Raw genomic sequence first — 20,423 nt, 5'->3', positions numbered from 1 at the left:
GGGGGCATCCTAATCAGATGCCAGAGCCACCTCATCTGGCTCCTCTCGATGTGGAGGAGAAGCGGCTCGACTTTGAGCCCCTCCCGGATGACCGAGCTTCTCACCTTATCTCGAAGAGAGAGCCCGGACACCCGACGGACAAAGCTCATTTCGGCCGCTTGCATCCGGGATCTCGTTCTTTTGGACACAACCCATAGCTCGTGACCATAGATGAGGGTTGGGACGTAGATCGACCGGTAGATTGAGAGCTTTGCTTTGTGGCTCAGCTCCTTCTTCACCACGACAGATCGGTACAAAGTCCGCATCACAGCAGACGCCGCACCGATCCGCCTGTCGACCTCTCGCTCCCTTTCACCCTCATTCGTGAACAAGACACCCAGATACTTAAACTCCTCCACTTGAGGCAAAATCTCCTCCCCGACCCGGAGAGGGCACTCCACCCTTTTCTGACTGAGAACCATTGTCTCAGATTTGGAGGTGCTGATTCTCATCCCAGCCGCTTCACATTCGGCTGCGAAACGCTCCAGCGAGAGTTGGAGAGCTCCACTTGAAGGCCCCAACAGTACAACATCATCTGCAAAAAGCAGAGATGCTATACTGAGGCCACCAAAACGGAAACCTTCAACGCTTCGGCTACGCCTAGAAATTCTGTCCATAAAGTTTATGAACAGAATCGGTGACAAAGGGCAACCTTGGCGGAGCCCAACCCTCACTGGAAACCATTCCGACTTACTGTCGGCAATGCGAACCAGACTCTGACATCGGTCGTATAGGGACCGAACGGCCTGTATCAGGCGCTCCTGTACCCCATTTTCCCGAAGCACCCCCCACAGAACTCGACGAGGGACACGGTCAAACGCTTTCTCCAAATCCACAAAGCACATATAGACTCGTTGGGCGAATTCCCATGCACCCTCGAGGACCCTGCTAAGGGTGTAGAGCTGGTCCACTGTTCCGCGGCCGGGACGAAAACCACACTGTTCCTCCTCAATCTGAGGCTTGACTTTCCGACGGACCCGCCCCTCTAGAACCCCTGAATAGACCTTTCCAGGGAGGCTGAGGAGTGTGACCCCTCTGTAGTTGGAACACACCCTCCAGTCCCCCTTTTTAAAAAAGGGGACCACCACCCCGGTCTGCCAATCCAGAGGCACTCTCCCCGATGACCACGCAATGTTGCAGAGGCGTGTCAGCCAGGACAGCCCCACAACATCCAGAGCCTTTAGGAACTCCGGTCGGATCTCATCCACCCCCGGGGCCTTTCCACCGAGGAGCTTTTTAACCACCTCGGTGACTTCAGTCACAAGGATCGGAGAGCCCACCTCGGAGTCCCCAGACACTGCTTCCTCCAAGGAAGGCGTGTTGGTGGAGTTGAGGAGGTCTTCGAAGTACCCTGACCACCGGTTCACGACGTCTCGAGTCGAGGTGAGCAGCGCCCCACTCTCACTGTACACAGTGTTAGTGGTGCACTGCTTTCCTCTCCCGAGACGCCGGATGGTGGACCAGAATTTCCTCGAAGCGGTCCGGAAGTCGGCTTCCGTGGCCTCACCGAACTCTTCCCTTGCCCGGCGACCACCGAGGCTGCATTCCGCTTGGCTAATCGATACCTGTCAGCTGTCTCAGGAGTCCCACAGGTTATATAGGCCCGATAGGACTCCTTCTTCAGCTTTACGGCATCCCTTACTACTGGAGTCCACCAGCGAGTACGGGGGTTGCCGCCACGACAGGCACCAACCACCTTACGGCCACAACTCTGATTTGCCGCCTCAGCAAGGGAGGTACGGAACATGGTCCATTCGGACTCAATGTCCCCCACCTCCCGCGGGACATGTGTATAGTCCTGCCGGAGGTGGGAGGCGAAACTCCTTCTTACAGGGGATTCTGCCAGACGTTCCCAACAAACCCTCACAACACGTTTGGGTCTTCCAGGTCGGACTGGCATCTTCCCCCACCAACGGGGCCTACTCACCACCAGGTGGTGATCAGTTGACAGCTCCGCCCCTCTCTTCACTCTCGTCTCCAAAACATGAGGCCGCAAATCCGATGACACAACTATAAAGTCAATCAGCGAACTGCGGCCAAGGGTGTCCTGGTGCCACATGCACATATGGACACCCTTATGTTTGAATAAAGTGTTTGTTAATGACAATCCGTGTCGACCACAGAAGTCCGATAACAAAACACCACTCCTGTTCTGATCGGGGGGGCCGTTCCTCCCAATCACGCCCCTCCAGGTCACACTGTCATTGCCCACATGAGCATTGAAATCGCCCAGAAGAACAAGGGAGTCCCCAGGGGGAGCGCTCTCCAGCGAGTCGGGGGGTAATAAGTATGCCGACACCTGCTCTACGCCTCTCACCGTGGGCAACTCCAGAGTGGAAGAGAGTCCAACCCCTTTCGAGAGGGCTGGTACCGGAACCCAGGCTGTGTGTGGAGGCAAGCCCAACTATGTCTAGTCGGAACTTTTCAACCTCGTGCACCAGCTCGGGCTCCTTCCCTGTAAGAGAGTTGACATTCCACGTCCCAAGAGCTAGCTTCTGCAGTCGAGGGTCGGACCGCCAGGGTCCCCGCCTTTGGCTGCTGCCCAGCTCACAATGCACCCGACCCCTCTGGTCCCTCCCATGGGTGGTGGGCCCATCAACATGATGAATGATAATGCGATGCCTCAGTTTTGTAAGACTTTGCAAGTCAGAAAGCAACAGGTGTCAATTAAGAGCCATCAACGACCATCACATATGTAAATAAAGTGACTTTATTATACTGTGCAGTGTATTTCTTTCTTTACAATACAATAGCACATTTGTTACACATAGAATAAGGCATGTTGTGTGTAGTTTTAAGGCTTATTTAGTTGAAAATTATATTTTATGGAGACATGGGAACGGATTATTCTCATTTTAATGGTTTCCTATGGGAACATTTTTTCCCCACTCTGTCTGGGAACCAATTAAGTTCGTAATCCAAGGTCTCACTGTACATCTCAGTCTACTGACATTTTTACCATGCTTAGAATATCTTGTTTTTTTCTATCCTATCATGAGATGAATATGACTAATAAAGGCTAATCTAATCTAATCCATCACTGTGCTCTGCAATTTGAAGTAACTGCGGCACTTGGCGTTAAAATGCCCGTGATTACAAGTCCAAATGAAAGCAATTATTCACATCGAACCTCGACCGCGTACCAACCTTTAGCGGGCCGGAACCAATGGGCCTCATCCGGCCCTTTAGCCGAAGGTTGTCCACTCAATAGTGGGCAAACTTCGGCTAAAGGGCCGGATGAGGTTGGTTAGCTCAGTAGCTAACCAATCAGCTCCAATTACCCGAAGGGGGCAAAATAGGTATCAGGTGAAATGTCGGCTGCTTTCTACCAAGTTCTTTGAATTTAGAAACATCTCCATTGCTATCCAATAAACTGTTGTTATATGTGGTCATTCTCTTTGCAGATTCTTGTGCTCGAGCTCAATGATGAGGCAGCAGAACATACCGTAGAAGCAAAAGTTGTGGATTTGCTGCAAGGCCAAGAAGGTTTCCGCTGGAAGGTAATCAACAATATGGTAACAACAGGCAAAACTGGACCTATACCTGTTTGACCAGTACATACAGATGCTAGACATCTTAAATTGCTCAGACATTTTTAATTTACATCATAACAATAGAGGGTTGTATCTTAATTCTCTTTAAAGACAAAATAAAATCCATCAATTTCCATGCAGCTGCAACTGGCCAGTGAGCAGACAAAGACCCAATCCCTTATTTTCCTCGTCGCTTCTTGACCCTTTTATAAGATAGCTGGCAGACATCGAAAATATTGATTCCTATTTACTGTCTATTTCAAGTAGACTTTTTCCTTGTTGTGGTCTGCTATTTTTCAAATTATTTGGGATCCCAAAAAATGTCCTGATCCAAATGATCCAGAGGTATCTGGAAGTGGCAAATTGGGATGCCACTTGTTGCAGCCATGTCATGACCTTGAGTTCTACATTGACAGCAACTGCTTTTTTTAGACTATGTCGTTTGAGCAATGCTCTGAGATTTGGAGCGGTCTGGATAACGCAGCGTGCTGGCAGTGTATATGAAAGAATTTAAAGGACAACCGACGTCACACACATAATGTTGTTGTTGTTGTTTTTAGGGGCACGCACGTTTAGATGTTCGAGAGGAGCCAGTCCATTTTGAGGCAGGTTTCCAGCCCTTCACTGTTGTGCAGTGTCAGCCTCCTGCTGTGGTCACCGCTCTTTGTCTTCACTCAGACTGGAAGCTGATTGCTTACGGCACGAGCCATGGATTTGGATTATTTGATTATCTACAGAAAAGTAATGTCTTTATCAAGTAAGGAGACACTTTGGGAACTCAAACATGTTGCTTTATAAAGCCAATCTCATAAAAATGATGGGTGCTGAGAATAAAAATCCAAGTATCAATTGTTTACCTTTACAGAATAGCATTTGTCTCTTAATCTGTCCGTTTCTATTAAATGTGGGCAAAATGCTTTTTCTCTAGATGCACTCTCAACCCTAGTGACCAGTTGGCCATGGAAGGTCCTCTGTCTAGGGTGAAAAGTATTAAAAAATCACTGCGCCAGTCCTTCAGACGAATCAGACACAGCAGAGTCTCACTACGGAAGCATCACATGAACAATGCTGCCAAGGTAGTGTAAATAACAAGTACACCTATTGAAAAGGTTTTGTTTTTTTTGCTTCAATATTCTTATGTTGATAAGAGTAATTGACATATACTACAATGCATCTTGTTATGGTTCATTTTACATATTTGTAAATATGTTAGATAATGAAAGAAAAGAATGTTTATTTGAATATGATTTTTTTCCAACAAAGCCCCATCCAAAGTGCTGATCGATTTGGGTTTTTTAAAGGTCAAAATAATAATTTCACATATTGGATCTCTAAAATATATTACACAAAAAATGTACATTTTCTACAAAAAATTAAACACGTGCAATTAACATATCCTTTAAATTATTTAGGAGTCCATTTTATTTTATGTCTCCCACTGTTACGTGATGATTTTTGTGTTGCATTTTGAGATGTGCTCTACATTGACGTAAACATGTCCAATCATCAAATAGAAAACATCCAAACATTGTTTTTTTTTTTTGCGCGGGGGTTTGAAGGGAGCAGTCTCCCATATCTATTATTTTCTGTAAAAGGATGAATGAGAGGCATTAACTTTGTGAACACAGTAAGTTAATGAAGTTCGAGCAAGTTGATGTGCATAGTTTGCAGGAGCCCTGCTAACGATTATTAGTCTCGCAATGGAGAAATTTACATTTCACAGCAGCAGAGTTATGAAAGTAATACAATTCAATACAATACATATTGATTGATATAGTGGTTGAACAACAGCTGGAGCTGCAACAAAGCGCTTAACATGGACAGGTATCATATACAGGAAATAAAGCAGTCAGTCACAACGTTAGTAGAAAGCACCAGGAGTGAAACCAAGAACCAAGCAAGAGGAAAGGAAAGGCAAAAGTAAAAAAACAAATACAGGAGCTGTTGTATCGGCAGCCAGCCAGCCTCGTGGTGCCATCTTGAAGTAAAAAAAACGAAACAAATAATGTGACGAAACACGAAAGACACAGACAAACGTTCAATCTTAAGCACTCTCTGCACCCTCTTTGTTGCATAAAGAAGTTCTCGATGAAAGAGGAGAGGATCAAAGCCTCATTTTCACCAGTGGATCAAATATGTCACGATGGAATGTGCACGTCTGCTACAAGCTAAATGTTGAAAGCAAACACGAAGCTGTAGCATCCGCTGACGAAAAGAAATTGTCTCGCATCTCCTGCCCCACGTAAATACGCTTCAATTCCGAGCCACAACAGTTCCACAAATGCATCGGTGCTCTGCGCTGACGCTCTTTTCTTCTCATCGCGGGCACCTCAAGCCATGCATCCATCCACCTGCATACTGTCCAATATAAATAGATGTCATTTTTTAAATGCTGTCGCATCAGCGTAACACTCATCACGGTCTGTAATCTGTCTCTATTTTCCTTTCAATTAAATGTTGAGCTGATATCATGTTGAGTACATATTTTGAGCGGCTTTTGGTTAGCTAAACTGTTGAGCTAGCATATCTAGCTTGATTTCATACTTTGAATGCATTGCATCTGCAGATCAAAGGTTGTAGATGTGTCACGTCATCGAGCGTAAAATCTTGCATGTTGCTTTGTTTCCACAAGTTCATCAAAATGATCATTCTTGAATCCACCGGGTCTCCCTTGCTAACCAAGTTGGCCTTGGCCCTTGTCTGTGGCTTTGGACATAATGGTAGCCACCCTTGCTGCATCGATGAGCAGGGTGGCATTCTTCAGCCGTCATCTGTACACATTTGAAGGTTTCGGACGTTTCGCCTCCTATCCAAGAGGCTTCGTCAGCAAACTAAAGTTTGACTGGTCGTATCGGCCCTATTTATATATCCCTAATGTCCGGACATGGCGGCGCCGGACAGAGCTATGATAGGTCCCTACTCTCAGGTTGGGGGGAGCAGAGGACCACACCCTGTGGCCCCACTGATTGTTCCTACATTCCTGACTAACGACTGGCCTATTTGCCCCACTCCCACCGGTATCACCTCATCAGCATTACGAATGTTGCCTAACCTGTTTTGACCAGTCAGACTTTAGCTCGCTGACGAATTGGATAGGAGGCGAAACGTGCAAAACCTTCAAATTTGTACAGATGACGACTGAAGAAACCTGCTAATCGATGGACCACTCCTGTACGACTGAGAGCTTACACAGACGCACCCTTGCTGCAGTTACTAAATTGTCGCAATATTTTTTTTAAAATACAGTAAAGTCTCGTTATATCGATATTGGATATATCGATAGTCCCGATTATATCGATACTATTTCTATGCACGCACGGATAAAATTACATGCAAACAGGGTCGGTCGGATATATCGATAGTCCCGGTTATATCGATATTTTTTCGGACTCCCTTGAATATCGATATAACGAGACTTTACTGTAAATAAATCAAAAAAGCAGACAACATACAAAAAATACAATGTAAACAGAAGCACGTGTTAAGTCATGAATTTAAGTAAGTCTTGTCGAGTCTGATGAATGTCAAATCAAAGTCGAGTCTTTTTTCCCACCAAGTTGCAAGGAATTCAATTCTTGACATAATTTGACTCGTTCAAGTCATATGACTCAAGTTTCCCACTCCTCATCTCTTTTGCTATTCTGTATCTTTTTGTCTTTATGGATCGTTATCATCAACACAAAAAAAAAGCTCCAGGAAGCAAATGCTCGTTTGGAGGCGGAACTAGCCGAGATGGAGCTAGCTCCTGTTCAAAGGAAGATTGAGGCTCGTTCGTCAGATGACTCTTTTACCGGTCTGGTGCGGATACTTTACTTTGCAGACACCTTCCTCTCGGACAGTGAGTTACCAAATTCAACATATGATTTGAAGACACAAAATGTTCTCTTCTGATACCCACTTCTTTTCTTGTAGGTTCACACAATGCACCTTCGCTTTGGGCGGGGACCAATGGGGGTTGTGTATATGTATTCATACTACGGCTTCCTTCTGTCGAGCATCGGACAGATGAGCCCATCACTGCACACCCTGGTGAGGCATTATATATCTTGCTTTCACTCCCTGCTGCTTTCTACTATCTTTGTGACTTGGATGAAAAGGTTTCTTCAGCTGTCATCTGTACTTTTTTTTGAAGGTGTCGGTTGTTTCGCTTCTTATCCAAGATGCTTCTTCAGCGAACTAAAGTCTTACTGGTAGTATCGGCCCTATATATATATATATATATATATATATATATATATATATATATATATATATATATATATATATATATATATATATATATATATCCCTAATGTCCAGACATGGCGGCGCCGGACACTGCTATGATAGGTCCCTACTCTCAGGTTGGGGGGAGCAGAGGACCACTCCCTGTGGCCCCACTGATTGTTCCTACATTCCTGACTAACGACTGGCCTGATTGCCCCACTCCCTGCGGTATCCCCTCATCAGCATTACGAATGTTGCCTAACATGTGTTGCCTAAGCAGGCTATTGTATGAACGATCCAAATTGAACCTCGCCCCACCAAACCGGTTTAATGAAGGATTTTGTTGTTTTATGAAACAGCAGTAGCAGTACCTTACATAGCAGGAGTTTCTGAAAAACTACAAAGAGTCCTTTGGCAACACAAAAGTGCTACTTATTTCAAACCGATAAACACTTTAAGGCAAAAAATAGTACATCCAAAAGATAGGCTGCCAAATGAAAAACAAAGTCATGTAGTTTATTCAATACATTGTAAGAATGAACATTGTAAAGTGCAGTACATTGGGGAGACTCAACAAATTCTAAAAAAAAGACTTTATCAACATCGCAGGGATAATACAAGTGGGCCTCAATCGGCAGTACATATGCACCTAAAAGCTAGCAACCACTCATTTGACGACAATGAGGTTAAAATCTTAGCGAAAGAACATAGATGGTTTGAAAGGGGGGTAAAAGAAGCGATTCTTATAAAACAACAAAATCCTTCATTAAACCGGTCTGATGGAGTGAGGTTCAATTTGGATCGTTCATACAATAGCCTGCTTAGGCAACATAGGTTAGGCAACATTCGTAATGCTGATGAGGTGATACCGGAGTGAGTGGGGCAAATAGATCAGTCGTTAGTCAGGAATGTAGGAAGAATCGGTGGGGCCGCAGGGAGTGGTCCTCTGCTCCCCCCAACCTGAGAGTAGGAACCTATCATAGCAGTGTCCGGCGCCACTATGTCTAGACATTAGAGATATATAAATAGGGCCGATACGACCAGTCAGACTTTAGTTCGCTGAAGAAGCCTCTTGGATAGGAGGCGAAACATCCGACACCTTCAAAAAAAGTGCAGATGACGGCTGAAGAAACCTTTTCATCGATGGACCACTCCTGTACGACTGAGAGCTTACACAGATGTATCTTTTTGACTGCTTTTTTTCCTGTATATGATGGCTGTCCATGTTAAGAGCTTTGTTACAGCTTCAGTGCTATATAAATCAACATGTATTGTGTTGTATTGTAAAGAATGCATTCATAGTTGCAAGTCTACTCTGCTTCACTTCAGTCATCACTGCGGGCATGGGCGCGTAGAAGTGCTGCGCCGCAATGGAAAGGGAATCAGAAAATAAATGGCTAGACTGACATTTCAATATATCCATCCATCCATCCATCCATTTTCCAGATCGCTTAATCCTCATTAGGGTCGCGGGGGTGCCGGAGCCTATCCTTGCCCATCTTTGGGCACGAGCCAGGGGACACCCTGAATTGGTTGCCAGCCACAATCGCACGACACACAGAGACAAACAACCAGTCACTCTCACATTCACACCCAGGGACGATTCAGAGTGTTCAATCAGCCTGCCATGCATGGGAGGGAACCAGAGGAATCTGCAAATTGACATCCCCTCATTATTAAAATAAATATCTTGTGGCAGATGCCGGGTCCAATCCTCATCCCTCTAAAGTCGTTAATTAGATGTAATCACAATATCACAAATTCATGTACGGTCTAATTTGTATTTTCTGTATTCTTCCTCTTCTGTAGCAAAAGAAATCCAACTCATGCATCGTGCCCCTATCGTTGGCCTCGTGGTCTTGGATGGTCACGGGACTCCTCTACCTGAGCCACTGGAGGTCGCCCATGACCTTGCTCGTTCCCCTGATATGCAGGGGTCCCATCACCTTGTTGTTATATCTGAAGAACAGTTTAAGGTGAGATCCAACATCGAGGTGTCAAATGATCGCGTTAATTACAATTAATTAATTGTGTTGTGCTTTCTGCCGGGCAATTTCGTATTCCTTGCTTTCCTCTTCCTCCGTGGAATTTTCCCTTCCAAGTCCTTTTAACGTCTTCTTGTCTCCCAGAGCAATTCTTACACCATGTGCTGCTTTGTCCCAGTAGGTTCGGTAAATAATACAACTTTTAGGCAGAATCAAGGTTCTTTATTCTGACCGCGGTTTTTGTCAGAGGGAGAAGGCAGTCGCATCGTTGCAAATGTGTGCATCTCGTGGACTCTCTTAGGACTGATTGGCTGCTGTGCATGCTCTGTTTGTGTTCTGGCGCTATGGCTAGGCGTCGCTAGCCGAACAAGCAAATACGATTTGCTCATCTCATTAAATCTCCCTTTCTTAATTTAATACTTAACTTTTAACAAATTTAATGAATTTAATTTTGGCACCCTGATTTTAAGCAAGAGCATTCATCGATCAACCTGTTGTTTTAATGAACTTACACGCGCAGTATTTTTCTGCTCAGTAATTTAAAAAATTGGACTTGAATTAAGTCTTTCCATATTTTACAACAACAAGCAAAACGTTCACATCACCTTTTTACCACATAAACATTTAGGAAAACACGTAAAATGGTTTCAATTATCTCTCAGGTGGTTTCACTTTCCTCGACGATTTTCGGATAGCGTGTCCTGGAATTGGAGGTGTCTCAGTGGATGGACTCTCAGCTTTGTAAAGTCATTCAACAGTCTGTTTGTTGACTTGCTATGGCTGGTTCTTTGAGCAGATCTCTGTGGTTTCTCCTTAGAACAGCAACTTCCTCTGTCTGAAGCTTGTATGACCTTGGTTGGACCTGGCACAGATTAGTCCCTTTCCATGACCATGTGTCTGTTTTGTCTTTGTAACTTACTGGGTCACCAGTGTGTAAATTCGGTAGATTCTGTGTTCCTCTATCATGGTAGAATTTCTGTCATGCTAGAACTCCACAGAACTCCTTGAAGGACACGGTCAAACGCCTTCTCCAAGTCCACAGAGCACATGTAGAGTGGTTGGGCAGAAATCCTAGTGGACCCTTCTCATGGTGTCGAGCTGGTCCACTGCTCCACGGCCGCAACGAAAACCACAATGCTACTCCTCAATCTGGGGCTCGACTTCCTGATGGACCTTCCCCTCCAGAACCCCTGAATGGACCGTACCGGGCCAACTGAGGAATGTGATCCCTCTGTAGTTGGAGCATACCCTCCAGTCCTCCTTTTTAAAAAGGGGGACCACCACCCCGGTCTGCCAATCCAGAGACACCGATGACAATGCGATGTTGCAGAACCGTGGAAACTAAGAGAGCCCCACAACATCCAGAACCTTATAGAACTCCGGGAAGATCTCATCCACCCCTTGGGCCTTGCCATTGAGGAGCTTTTTAACCAAATCGGTGACTTCAACCACAGAGATCTGAGAGTCCATCTCATCGTACCCAGACTCTGCTTCCTCCAGGGAAGGCGTGTTGGTGGAGTTGAGGAGGTCTTCGAAGTACTCTGCCCACCGGCTCACAACGTCCTGAGTCGAAGTCAGCAAGGCCCCATCCTCACTATACACAGTGTTCCCGTCCTGAGACACCGGATGGTGGTCCAGAATTTCCTCGAACCCGTCCGGAAGTCGGCTTCCATGGCCTCTCCGAACTTTTCCCATGCCCGACTTCTTTCCACGGCGACCACCGAAGCCGCATTCCGCTTGGCTCATCAATACTTGTCAGCTGTCTGCGGGGTCCCGCAGGCCATAAGGGCCCGATAGGACGCCTTCTACCGCTTGACGGCATCTCTTACTGCTCTTGTCCCCCAGGGAGTATGGGGGTTTCCACTACGACAGTCATCAACCACCTTACGGCCACAACTCCAATTGGCCGCCTCAACAAGAGAGGTACGGAACATGGTCCATTTGGACTCAATGTCCCCCACCTCCCATGGGACATGGGCAAAGTCCTATCTCCGACAGGAGATAGGATTCTCTCAAGGGATTCTGCTGGATGCTCCGAGCAAACCCTCACAATTCGTTTGGGTGTGCCAGGTCGCACTGGCATCATCCCCCACCATCATAGCCGACTCACCACCAGGTGGTGATCAGTTGACAGCTCTGTCCCTCTCTCTCACTCTCCGAGTGTCCAAAACATGCGGCCACAAAAACGGTGATACAACCACAAAGTCAATCATCAAACTGCGACCAGGGGTGTCCTGGTGCCAAGTACACATATGGACACCCTTATGTTTGAACAAGTTGTTCATTATAGACAATCGGTGTCGAGCACAGAAGTCCAATAACAAAACACCACTCGGGTTCTGATTGGGGGCCGTTCCTCCCAATCACGCCCCTCCAAGTCTCACTGTCATTTACCACATGCGCATTGAAATCACCCAGCAGAACAAGGGAGTCCCCCGCAGGAGTATTCTCCAGCAAACCTAAGGATTCCAACAAGGAAGGGACTGAACGGCCGTTTGATGAAAACACAGCACAAACAACAGTCAGGACACATCCCCCATCCGAAGGCGGGGGGAAGCAACCCTGTTATCTGCCAGAGTGAATCCCAGCGTAAAAGCGGTGCGCCGGGGGCCAATGAGTATGCCTATACCTGCTCTACGCCTCTCACCGTGGGCAACTCCAGAGTGGAAGAGAGTCCAACCCCTCTCGAGAGCCATGGCTGTATGTGGAGGAAAGTCCGCTCAATCTAGTCTGAACTTTTCTGCCTTGGAAACCTGCTCGGGATCCTTCCCTGCAAGAGAGGTGACATTCCACGTCTCAAGGATCAGACCGCAAGGAGCACCTTTGGCTGCCGCCCAGCTCACATTGCACACGACCCTTTTGGCCTCTCTCTTGAAGCAAAAGGCAATTCGCTTATTAACCCTTTTGATACTGTCGCTACAAATGAGTACCGCCATAAATAGAAAATAAAGTATCTTCCCAAATTTTCTGTCGGCCCCATTCTTCCGATATTTAGCGACATGTGGCATTTTTCAGCCAAGTGAGTGCAAATTATTTTGCTCGGTTTTACATGCAATTTCTGTTGTTTCTGACTAAATAGCCATAAAAAGGGTTTCCTATGTTTGTATACTGATGTATAAACTCTTCAGCGATTGTTTTATCTATAAAACTAATAGAAATGCCGGATGACATTTTATTTATGATCAATATTATACATATTGTTAAAAAAAATCTGCATTTCTTGATTGATAAGCCTTCCTTCGAAGCCAATGAAATTATTCAGCATGAACATTTCTTCCAATGGTATTGTCTTGAATTGTATTATCTTTGTCTTGCAATACTGACAATTCCACTGGTGAATAAAGCTGAAACATTTGACAAGTGAAATGACTTGACAAACGAATCGCGCTCAACTTAGGCTGTCTTTTGTGCAGGTATTCACCCTTCCTAAAGTGAGTGCCAAGATGAAGCTGAAGCTAACGGCGATGGATGGCTCTCGAGTCCGACGGCTTGCCGTGGCATGGTTTGGCAGCAGCCAATCAGAGGACTATAGCGAGAGTGCCCTGGTGGTTTTGACAAATCAAGGCGACCTACACGTGATATCATTACCAGGGTTGAAGCCGCAAGTGCGTTTCCCCTGCATCCGCAAAGAAGACGTCAGTGGCATTGCTTCATGCGTCTTCACAAGACACGGCCAAGGTAAAAGTATTTACATTGTCAATCGCGAAGAAAGAAAATGTCACTGGCACGATACAGAATATTCCGAAGCACGTTTGCTATACTTCGTATTCCTCACTTTTTAATGCGTGTTTTTGGGCAAACTCCAATGAGGAAATTTGCCACAATAAACTGAAATGAAGCAAGCTTTATGTATGAGGTCTGCCCAAAAGCTGTTTTTTTTAGATTTGAACAATCCTACTTTGTGTACCAAGCCTCAGGTGGCAAAATGTTCTCGGAAGTATGAATTATTTTATAAGGCACGACATATGTACCGTATTTCCGGACTGGAGAGCGCACCTGATTATTAGCCTCACCCCACCCAGTACATTTTCAAAGGAGAAAATCATTTTGTACAGACACAAACCGCATGTGCCCAAATTGAGGCATGAGATGTTTAGAAAGAAAGACGGTACACCGGAAAAGTTTGAATAGTGTACCTTAACGTTAGTTTCAAAACAGTGCCTCTTACGCGGCAACAACACAACAATCATTACGGTAGCAACACAGCCCGAACAGGAAAGTGGCAGAGACACACGGCAGTAACAGCAGCAAGACGTGAGCACTCGCTCAAGTGTACAAAAACATACCAAGTCACTGAGACACAAAAGAAGCACGTTAGCATTCACTAATAGGGCTGCTTACAAAAACAGCAAGTAACTCAGAGCCGTCATCGTCTTCCTCCTCCTCCACAAAAGTTGCTCTTCGCATATGGCTAATTTTGCTCAAGGATTTTTCTCCACCTGTATTCATCCATGTTGTCAGCACTACACTGCTTCCATACGTCACCTCGCAACATGGGATCAAAACGACTTGACTGCACTGACGCCGTGAATGTTAACTCTCAGGTTTACTCTCCATAAAACACGCTAAGATTTTTAAGACAGTTGTAGTTATCAACCAAGGACTCAATAAATCTTAGTTTTCAGTCTGTATTAACGGTTGAATTTGTCTGGCTCTATTTTGCACCATATGAAAGGAAAAGTACTTGTGTGAAGCCTCATCATTTTCCATCAACTCTCCCCAGGTTTCTACCTCATCTCGCCGTCTGAGTTTGAGCGCTTCTCGCTGTCCAGTCGCTTCCTCGTGGAGGCGTGCTGTCTTGTGGACGTTCCACTTTGCTCACATGCCTCCATTCAAAACTCGCCAAAGCCGGGTGGATTTTTGTCGGCCCACAGGTTGGCTTGATCATTTCATTGAGGAGTTCACCAATGAATTCAAATGTTGATTTGGTTTTTGTTTTCTCTCTCTCAACATTACTCTAGAGAAACCAGCCAAGAAGTTGAGGATTCAGGTAAAACAAAGACTTGTGCTTGCAATGCAGCAGCATGCTTCACGTGCGTGTGTTGTTTTTCAGGAAATAACTTTTGTTTGACTAATTTTGCTGTCTCACTCTTGCTGCTCATTGTGTTCACTTCACTGCTACTTGTGTGTTTCCAGATATTTCTGCCAGACGTGTGATGGAGCATGCATTGCTGAATGACGAAAGTGAGTCAATGTCTGCTCATACAGTGTGTGTGCATCTATCGGTCTGTCTATATATATATATATATATATATATATATATATATATATACACACCTCAGCTTACAAACTTAATTGGTTGTAAGGTGAAAAGTTTGTCTGCCAAACATTTATTTCCCATAAGAAACCATTCAAATGAGAATAATCCATTCCCAGGTCCCCATAAAACACAATTGTCTACTAAATAAGCCTTAAAACTACACCAAATATACACCATTTTATGTATGATAAATGTGCTACTGTGTTGTAATTAAAGACATAAACTGTACTGTATAATAAAGTATTTTTATTGACCTTTGTGATGGTCATTGATGCAGTTGCCTCTTGACGTTATCTGAGTGAAGTTGCCGTGCTTTCTCTGCGATAATACCCTTACTCACACTGTCCTCTGCTAGCTGCTTTTCGGTAATCCAAATTAACAGAGGTTTTTCAATCTCGTCTATTGCTTGAGACCATTGCTTAGACAACACGTAAATACCCTTAGTCACTCAGCCAGATCCAGGAAGGATATTTGGAGTTTTCTTTCTTTGAAGTCGCAACGGATGTCGCTTTTCGGCAGAGCGCAGTAACACTGCTCCCCGGGCTGTCCTTTCTCCCTCTTCTTCCTCCTCAGTCCGGTTTGAAAGGTGGTTGACCTGAGCTTCTGGCCAATCAGACGCCAACCAGTGGCAATTAGCCATTCCCAGGTGGTTGCTTCTCAGAGACAATTAGCGGTCGTCCGTCTCTACTGTTTTGGATGGGGAGAAATGCGCACCTTTCACAATTATCATTGTTTTGATTTTTTTCCTTCCATACAGAAGTGCTGCAGGAGATTCAAAAGTCACTGGAAGGTGATCATCTTTAGGTATGTAACACATTGCCGACTTCCCTTCCCTACAAGAGTACAGGCCCTCAGGTAGCACTACCGCAGCAGTCCACAGTAACTGTTGTTTTGATGAGCACATTGTCACCTCACTGGAGTTTTTAGAGTTACAAGTACAGGTAATACATTTAGTGGTGCGCTCACACACAAACCAAATGGACAGGCATACTCACATTTCCACAATTATTTTCATAATGAATGGGTGAAAGTGTGGGCCAGAAATCTGTCAGGAACAACAAATACTCCACAATATAGATACAGTAAAGTCTCGTTATATCGATATTCTCGGGAGTCGCAAAAAATATCCATATAAGCGGACTATCGATTATTCGATCCTGCGGCATGTACATTTTCTCCTTGCGTTCATAGAAATAGTATCGGAATAAGCAGTACTATCGATATAACCCATAGCCATATAACGAGACTTTACTGTATATATATATATATATATATTTTTTTTTTTTGCTAATTCATGCATGTGCCCATCCGTGAAAAGGTATGATTGTTACATTTTTGTTCATGTAACATTTATTCTTGTTTTGAACAGTTCAAAAAATTAGTAATACGGCTTTTTTAAAGTACTACTAATATAAAACGAAAACATATTGCCGAGGTCTGTTCTATTCATCATCTTATGCTTAACCATTAGGAATCGAACCTTGCCCTTCAATTCATTTTCAACAAACTCAAAAAAAGTCACAATAATAATCATAATACTATTACATTTTATTTTCAAGCGCCTTTCAAAGCTCTCAAGGACACTTTACAGTCACAGACAAGCATAGCATACAATTATAAATAGGAACAGGTGGCTCTTGAGATGGGATTTGAAGGCGGGAAGAGAGAGAGGAAGTGAGTTCCAGAGTTTGGGGGCAGAGCGGCTGAAGGCCAGTCGTAGTCAGGACAATAGAAGTAATAGGTGTAGTCCTCTGCTCCCCCCAAGCTGAGAGCAGGAAGCGAAACGTCCGACACCTTGAAAGAAGTACAGATGACGGCTGAAGAAACCTTCTCGTTAAGTGCTTTGACTTTTCACTCTCTTTAGATTGTCGACGCCTCCGATCACAAGAAAACAATCGGCTTTCACAACCACTCACTCGCGTGACTGATGAACTCCGAGATTCTGTGGAGCAGCATGTGCTAAGCGTGCCGGTTCAGCAGATTTCTCGCTGATTTTGAAGACAGAAGTTGAAGGAGTGCCACAAATTGTGGGGGATGACCAGCGACTCAAAAACAACCGCTTATTGCAATGCAATTTTTGGGATGTTTTTGCACCTCAGTGCCAGATTTTATCCGACAAAAAAAAAAAAAAAAAAAGGAATCTGATTTGAATGTCTCACAAACTGGACGCGTTGTTAGTCGTGAGGACATTTTCACGTTTGAATACCACTCAAGCCTGCTCACAAGGGACATTCTTGTCAATTGAATTTTAGGATTTACTTTGTTTTAATGCTCTGCTGTCGGCGTCTAGTTTGGAATTGCAAATGAGAATGGGTTCCGAATTTATGATCGTCAATTAAAAAAATAGATGAAAAAAAGTCAGCCGGGTTTGGTAAAAGAGAACGTTTTTGACAAAAGCGTGTCAACACAGATTGTGACGCACTGCAAACTGTTTTAAACTGTGAAAGAAATGTATACGTTTCCTTGACATAGGAAAGCCTTAATCAATGGCAGCTAGTACACAACGAATCTTCAATGAATTAGTTTTTGTTTAGGGTATTGGTTCCCTTTTAAGACATGTCATATCATTTGGATGGAGGAAGTTTGAGAAAATGTATAATTCCTTGGTTTGCCTTTCCTTTAGCTGGTTTTAATTGGTTGTACATTCTTTTGGGTGAATAAATTACATGGCAGTTCTGCGCGCATGAATCTCCACCACCGTGATTATTATTATTATTATTATTTTCATCATTTAGTACCATCTCAGTGCAATCTGTCAAATGTCACCACGCATCTGTGATGCAATTAGCAGTGCTGTACTTGCTTTTTTATTTTTGGACAAAACAATCATTTCTGTCCATGTATATTATAACTCATGAATGTGATTGTAAAGTGAAGTGTGTGTGAAATCTTGTTTCGTGTAAACCTTGTGTGACTTGATTTGTACCTTTTGGGCTAAACTGATTTTTAGGTTGGCAATTAGTTGCAAAATACAGAATAGGCTATCTTTCGAGAATATATTTTTCTAGTGACTTGATCAAGTCTATTTTTAATTTGTGATGTGCTATCACAGTTTTGTTGTGATTAATGACAGCATGCTTCCAACCCTGACTCGTGTTTATTTTTGTTTTGGAGATTTTAGTATTTTCAGATCGCCTCCATTTGCAATGCGTTTTACACTCATCACGTGATTCGAACATCTTTTGAATTACAAATTGCAAACATCAACAACTAACCTCTCGAATCGTGAACTTGTTCATAATGTTGTATGACTCGCTTCATACAATTGAGAGGCAAACTTGTTTTACATTCATTGAAATTATTTTGTCATGTTTCCGTGGTTATATTCAGTGTCTGAAACTCATGACAAAATGTTAGTGGACACCCGGGCAGACGACTCTGAAAAGTTGCCGGCCCGGCCATCAAGTTGCCTGCCCGATTTTTCACAACTTAAAACACATAAAGACATCTCATCGCCCCAAAAAACGGAAAGTTTTTTTTTTTTAAATTAACGAAGTACCAACCACAAATGCGTCCTTGCCTAATTGATGGTAAATATACATTGCTGAAGATTTTGCTGCAGCTGTCGCTTATCGTCATGGTGTACAATGCAACGTTTGCGTTGCGTTGTCTGCTTGTAGCCGTTGGACTCCACTTTCTCAGCGACTTTCAAAACTCTCAAGTACACTTTACAGTCAGCGTGTAGTCCGAAGCAGGATTCTGATTGGCTGCAGGCGCCGCATATGCAAATTGCCAAACGAACGTTCGAAGACGCAAAAAATTATGACACGTAATGTTTGTTAAATCCTCTCGCAAATTGCCAAACGAAGTTCGTTTGGTAATTTGCATACTCGGCACCGCCAGCCAATCAGAAGCCTGCTTCGGACTACACCCTGACTGAATAGTGTACGTACTTCAGAGTTTTGAAACGCGCTGACAAAGTGGAGTCCAGGTGGCTCGTAGCGTTTTGTTTGTGGCTTTTGCTTTATTGAGTAAAACAAACCTTTGATTTGAAAAAAAAAAAAAAAAAAAAAACTTTTTTTTCCTTGAAGTTGTCGGCTATCCAGCCCGAGACATTTTGAAAGTTGTACGCCCGACATAAAAGTTGTACGCCCCGGGCCACCGGCCAGACACTATTTCAAACACTGTTATATTTTTAAAATGGAAAAAAAGCACCAAAAATGAACACCGACTGTTAAATTGGTGTGCATAATATATTCCGCAAGGTTTTAACATTCATGTTGCTTGAGTTTTGATCAACTTTAGCAACATAAGAGTTAAAATAATATTTGATGTTGTATGCCCTAGAATCTATGGCATCCTTTCTTAGTGGTGTTGAAGCACCCCCTGTTTGTATTTTTGTTTACAAAAAAGTACCATTCAGAGGTCACAAGTTCAGTCACTGCTGGGTACATTTTTTTTCATTCTCTGTTCATGTAGTGATACCTCGCCTTATGAACACTTTAGCTAACAAACTTTTCGCCTTATGAACACTTTAGCTAACAAACTTTTCGCCTTACGAACATTAAATTGGCGATAATATAATCTTGGCATACAAAGTAGTTTTCGGGAAGCACACGGAGCGCCACAATGGCTGGCGGACTAGTTTTCAGCGGACGAACACTAAACCACATGGCCGAACAGCGCCACTGTGGGTGCCGGACTACTTTTCCACACCCCCTTTCTCTGAGTGCATACATGGTTTGTAATCAAGGATACATTTGCTATTATGGATCCGAAAAAGACCCACGCTAAGTCACACAGGCTAGTGTTCAGCCAAAGAGGACACAAAACAAAATTACGGTCGAGCGGAACAAGGAGATCATCGAGAAGCACGAATGAGGTGTGCGTTTGTGTGACTTAGTGTCCCGCTACCAGTATGCTAAGTCTACCATTGCTACCATCCTTCAGAACAAGGAAGCTATTAAAGGTGCGTGTGTTGCTAAGGGTGTTTCCGTGTTGTTCAAGCAACGGTCTCAGGCAATAGAAGAGTAAGTAAATAAACTTTCTTTATTAGCACTTTTCATAAAGCGCTTCACAAAATGTAAAACAATACACAAAAAAGTGCAAGTGGAAAATGATGCAAGTAGAAAACGTAGCAGTGAGTCAAACGCCTGTTTAAATAAAAAAAAAATGTTTACGTTTTTTTTTTTAATGTCAACGGACTCCAAGAGGTTGAAAAACTTGTCTTAATTTGGATGAATGAAAAGTGAGAGTATTTTTACCGAGAAAGCACAGCAATTTCATCAAGAGGCAACCTGGAAGTTCGTCATCCATTGATGATTTCAAGGCTAGCCACGGATGGTTCCGGAACGTTAAGCATCGTGCTGAGGATGACAAGATGAAGCTTTCAAAAATAATGGCATGGATGTTAGAAGCTGAAGGAAATACATACATTTATTTATCCATATTAAACATTGC

At 43.9% G+C, this 20,423-nt stretch overlaps 1 protein-coding gene across 1 annotated transcript in view; it reads left to right on the top strand.

The window, feature by feature from the left end:
- Positions 1-18,107, top strand: part of llgl2 (LLGL scribble cell polarity complex component 2) — a 45,198-nt gene extending 27,091 nt beyond the window's left edge. The window contains exons 15-26 of the mRNA XM_089015429.1: positions 3,444-3,539; positions 4,133-4,329; positions 4,501-4,648; positions 7,263-7,410; positions 7,485-7,601; positions 9,588-9,754; positions 13,177-13,441; positions 14,487-14,637; positions 14,725-14,753; positions 14,900-14,947; positions 15,781-15,827; positions 16,888-18,107. Coding sequence (XP_088871555.1) covers positions 3,444-3,539; positions 4,133-4,329; positions 4,501-4,648; positions 7,263-7,410; positions 7,485-7,601; positions 9,588-9,754; positions 13,177-13,441; positions 14,487-14,637; positions 14,725-14,753; positions 14,900-14,947; positions 15,781-15,827 — 1,413 coding nt within the window. The 3' untranslated portion in view covers positions 16,888-18,107. The remainder of the gene's footprint in view (positions 1-3,443; positions 3,540-4,132; positions 4,330-4,500; positions 4,649-7,262; positions 7,411-7,484; positions 7,602-9,587; positions 9,755-13,176; positions 13,442-14,486; positions 14,638-14,724; positions 14,754-14,899; positions 14,948-15,780; positions 15,828-16,887) is intronic.
- The last annotated feature ends 2,316 nt before the right edge of the window (positions 18,108-20,423 follow it).

This window comes from Hippocampus bargibanti, linkage group LG15 (assembly GCF_051943395.1).
Source record: "Hippocampus bargibanti isolate YZ-2025 linkage group LG15, ASM5194339v1, whole genome shotgun sequence".
Lineage (NCBI taxonomy): Eukaryota > Metazoa > Chordata > Actinopteri > Syngnathiformes > Syngnathidae > Hippocampus > Hippocampus bargibanti.
This window is presented reverse-complemented; position numbering and strand designations above follow the sequence as displayed.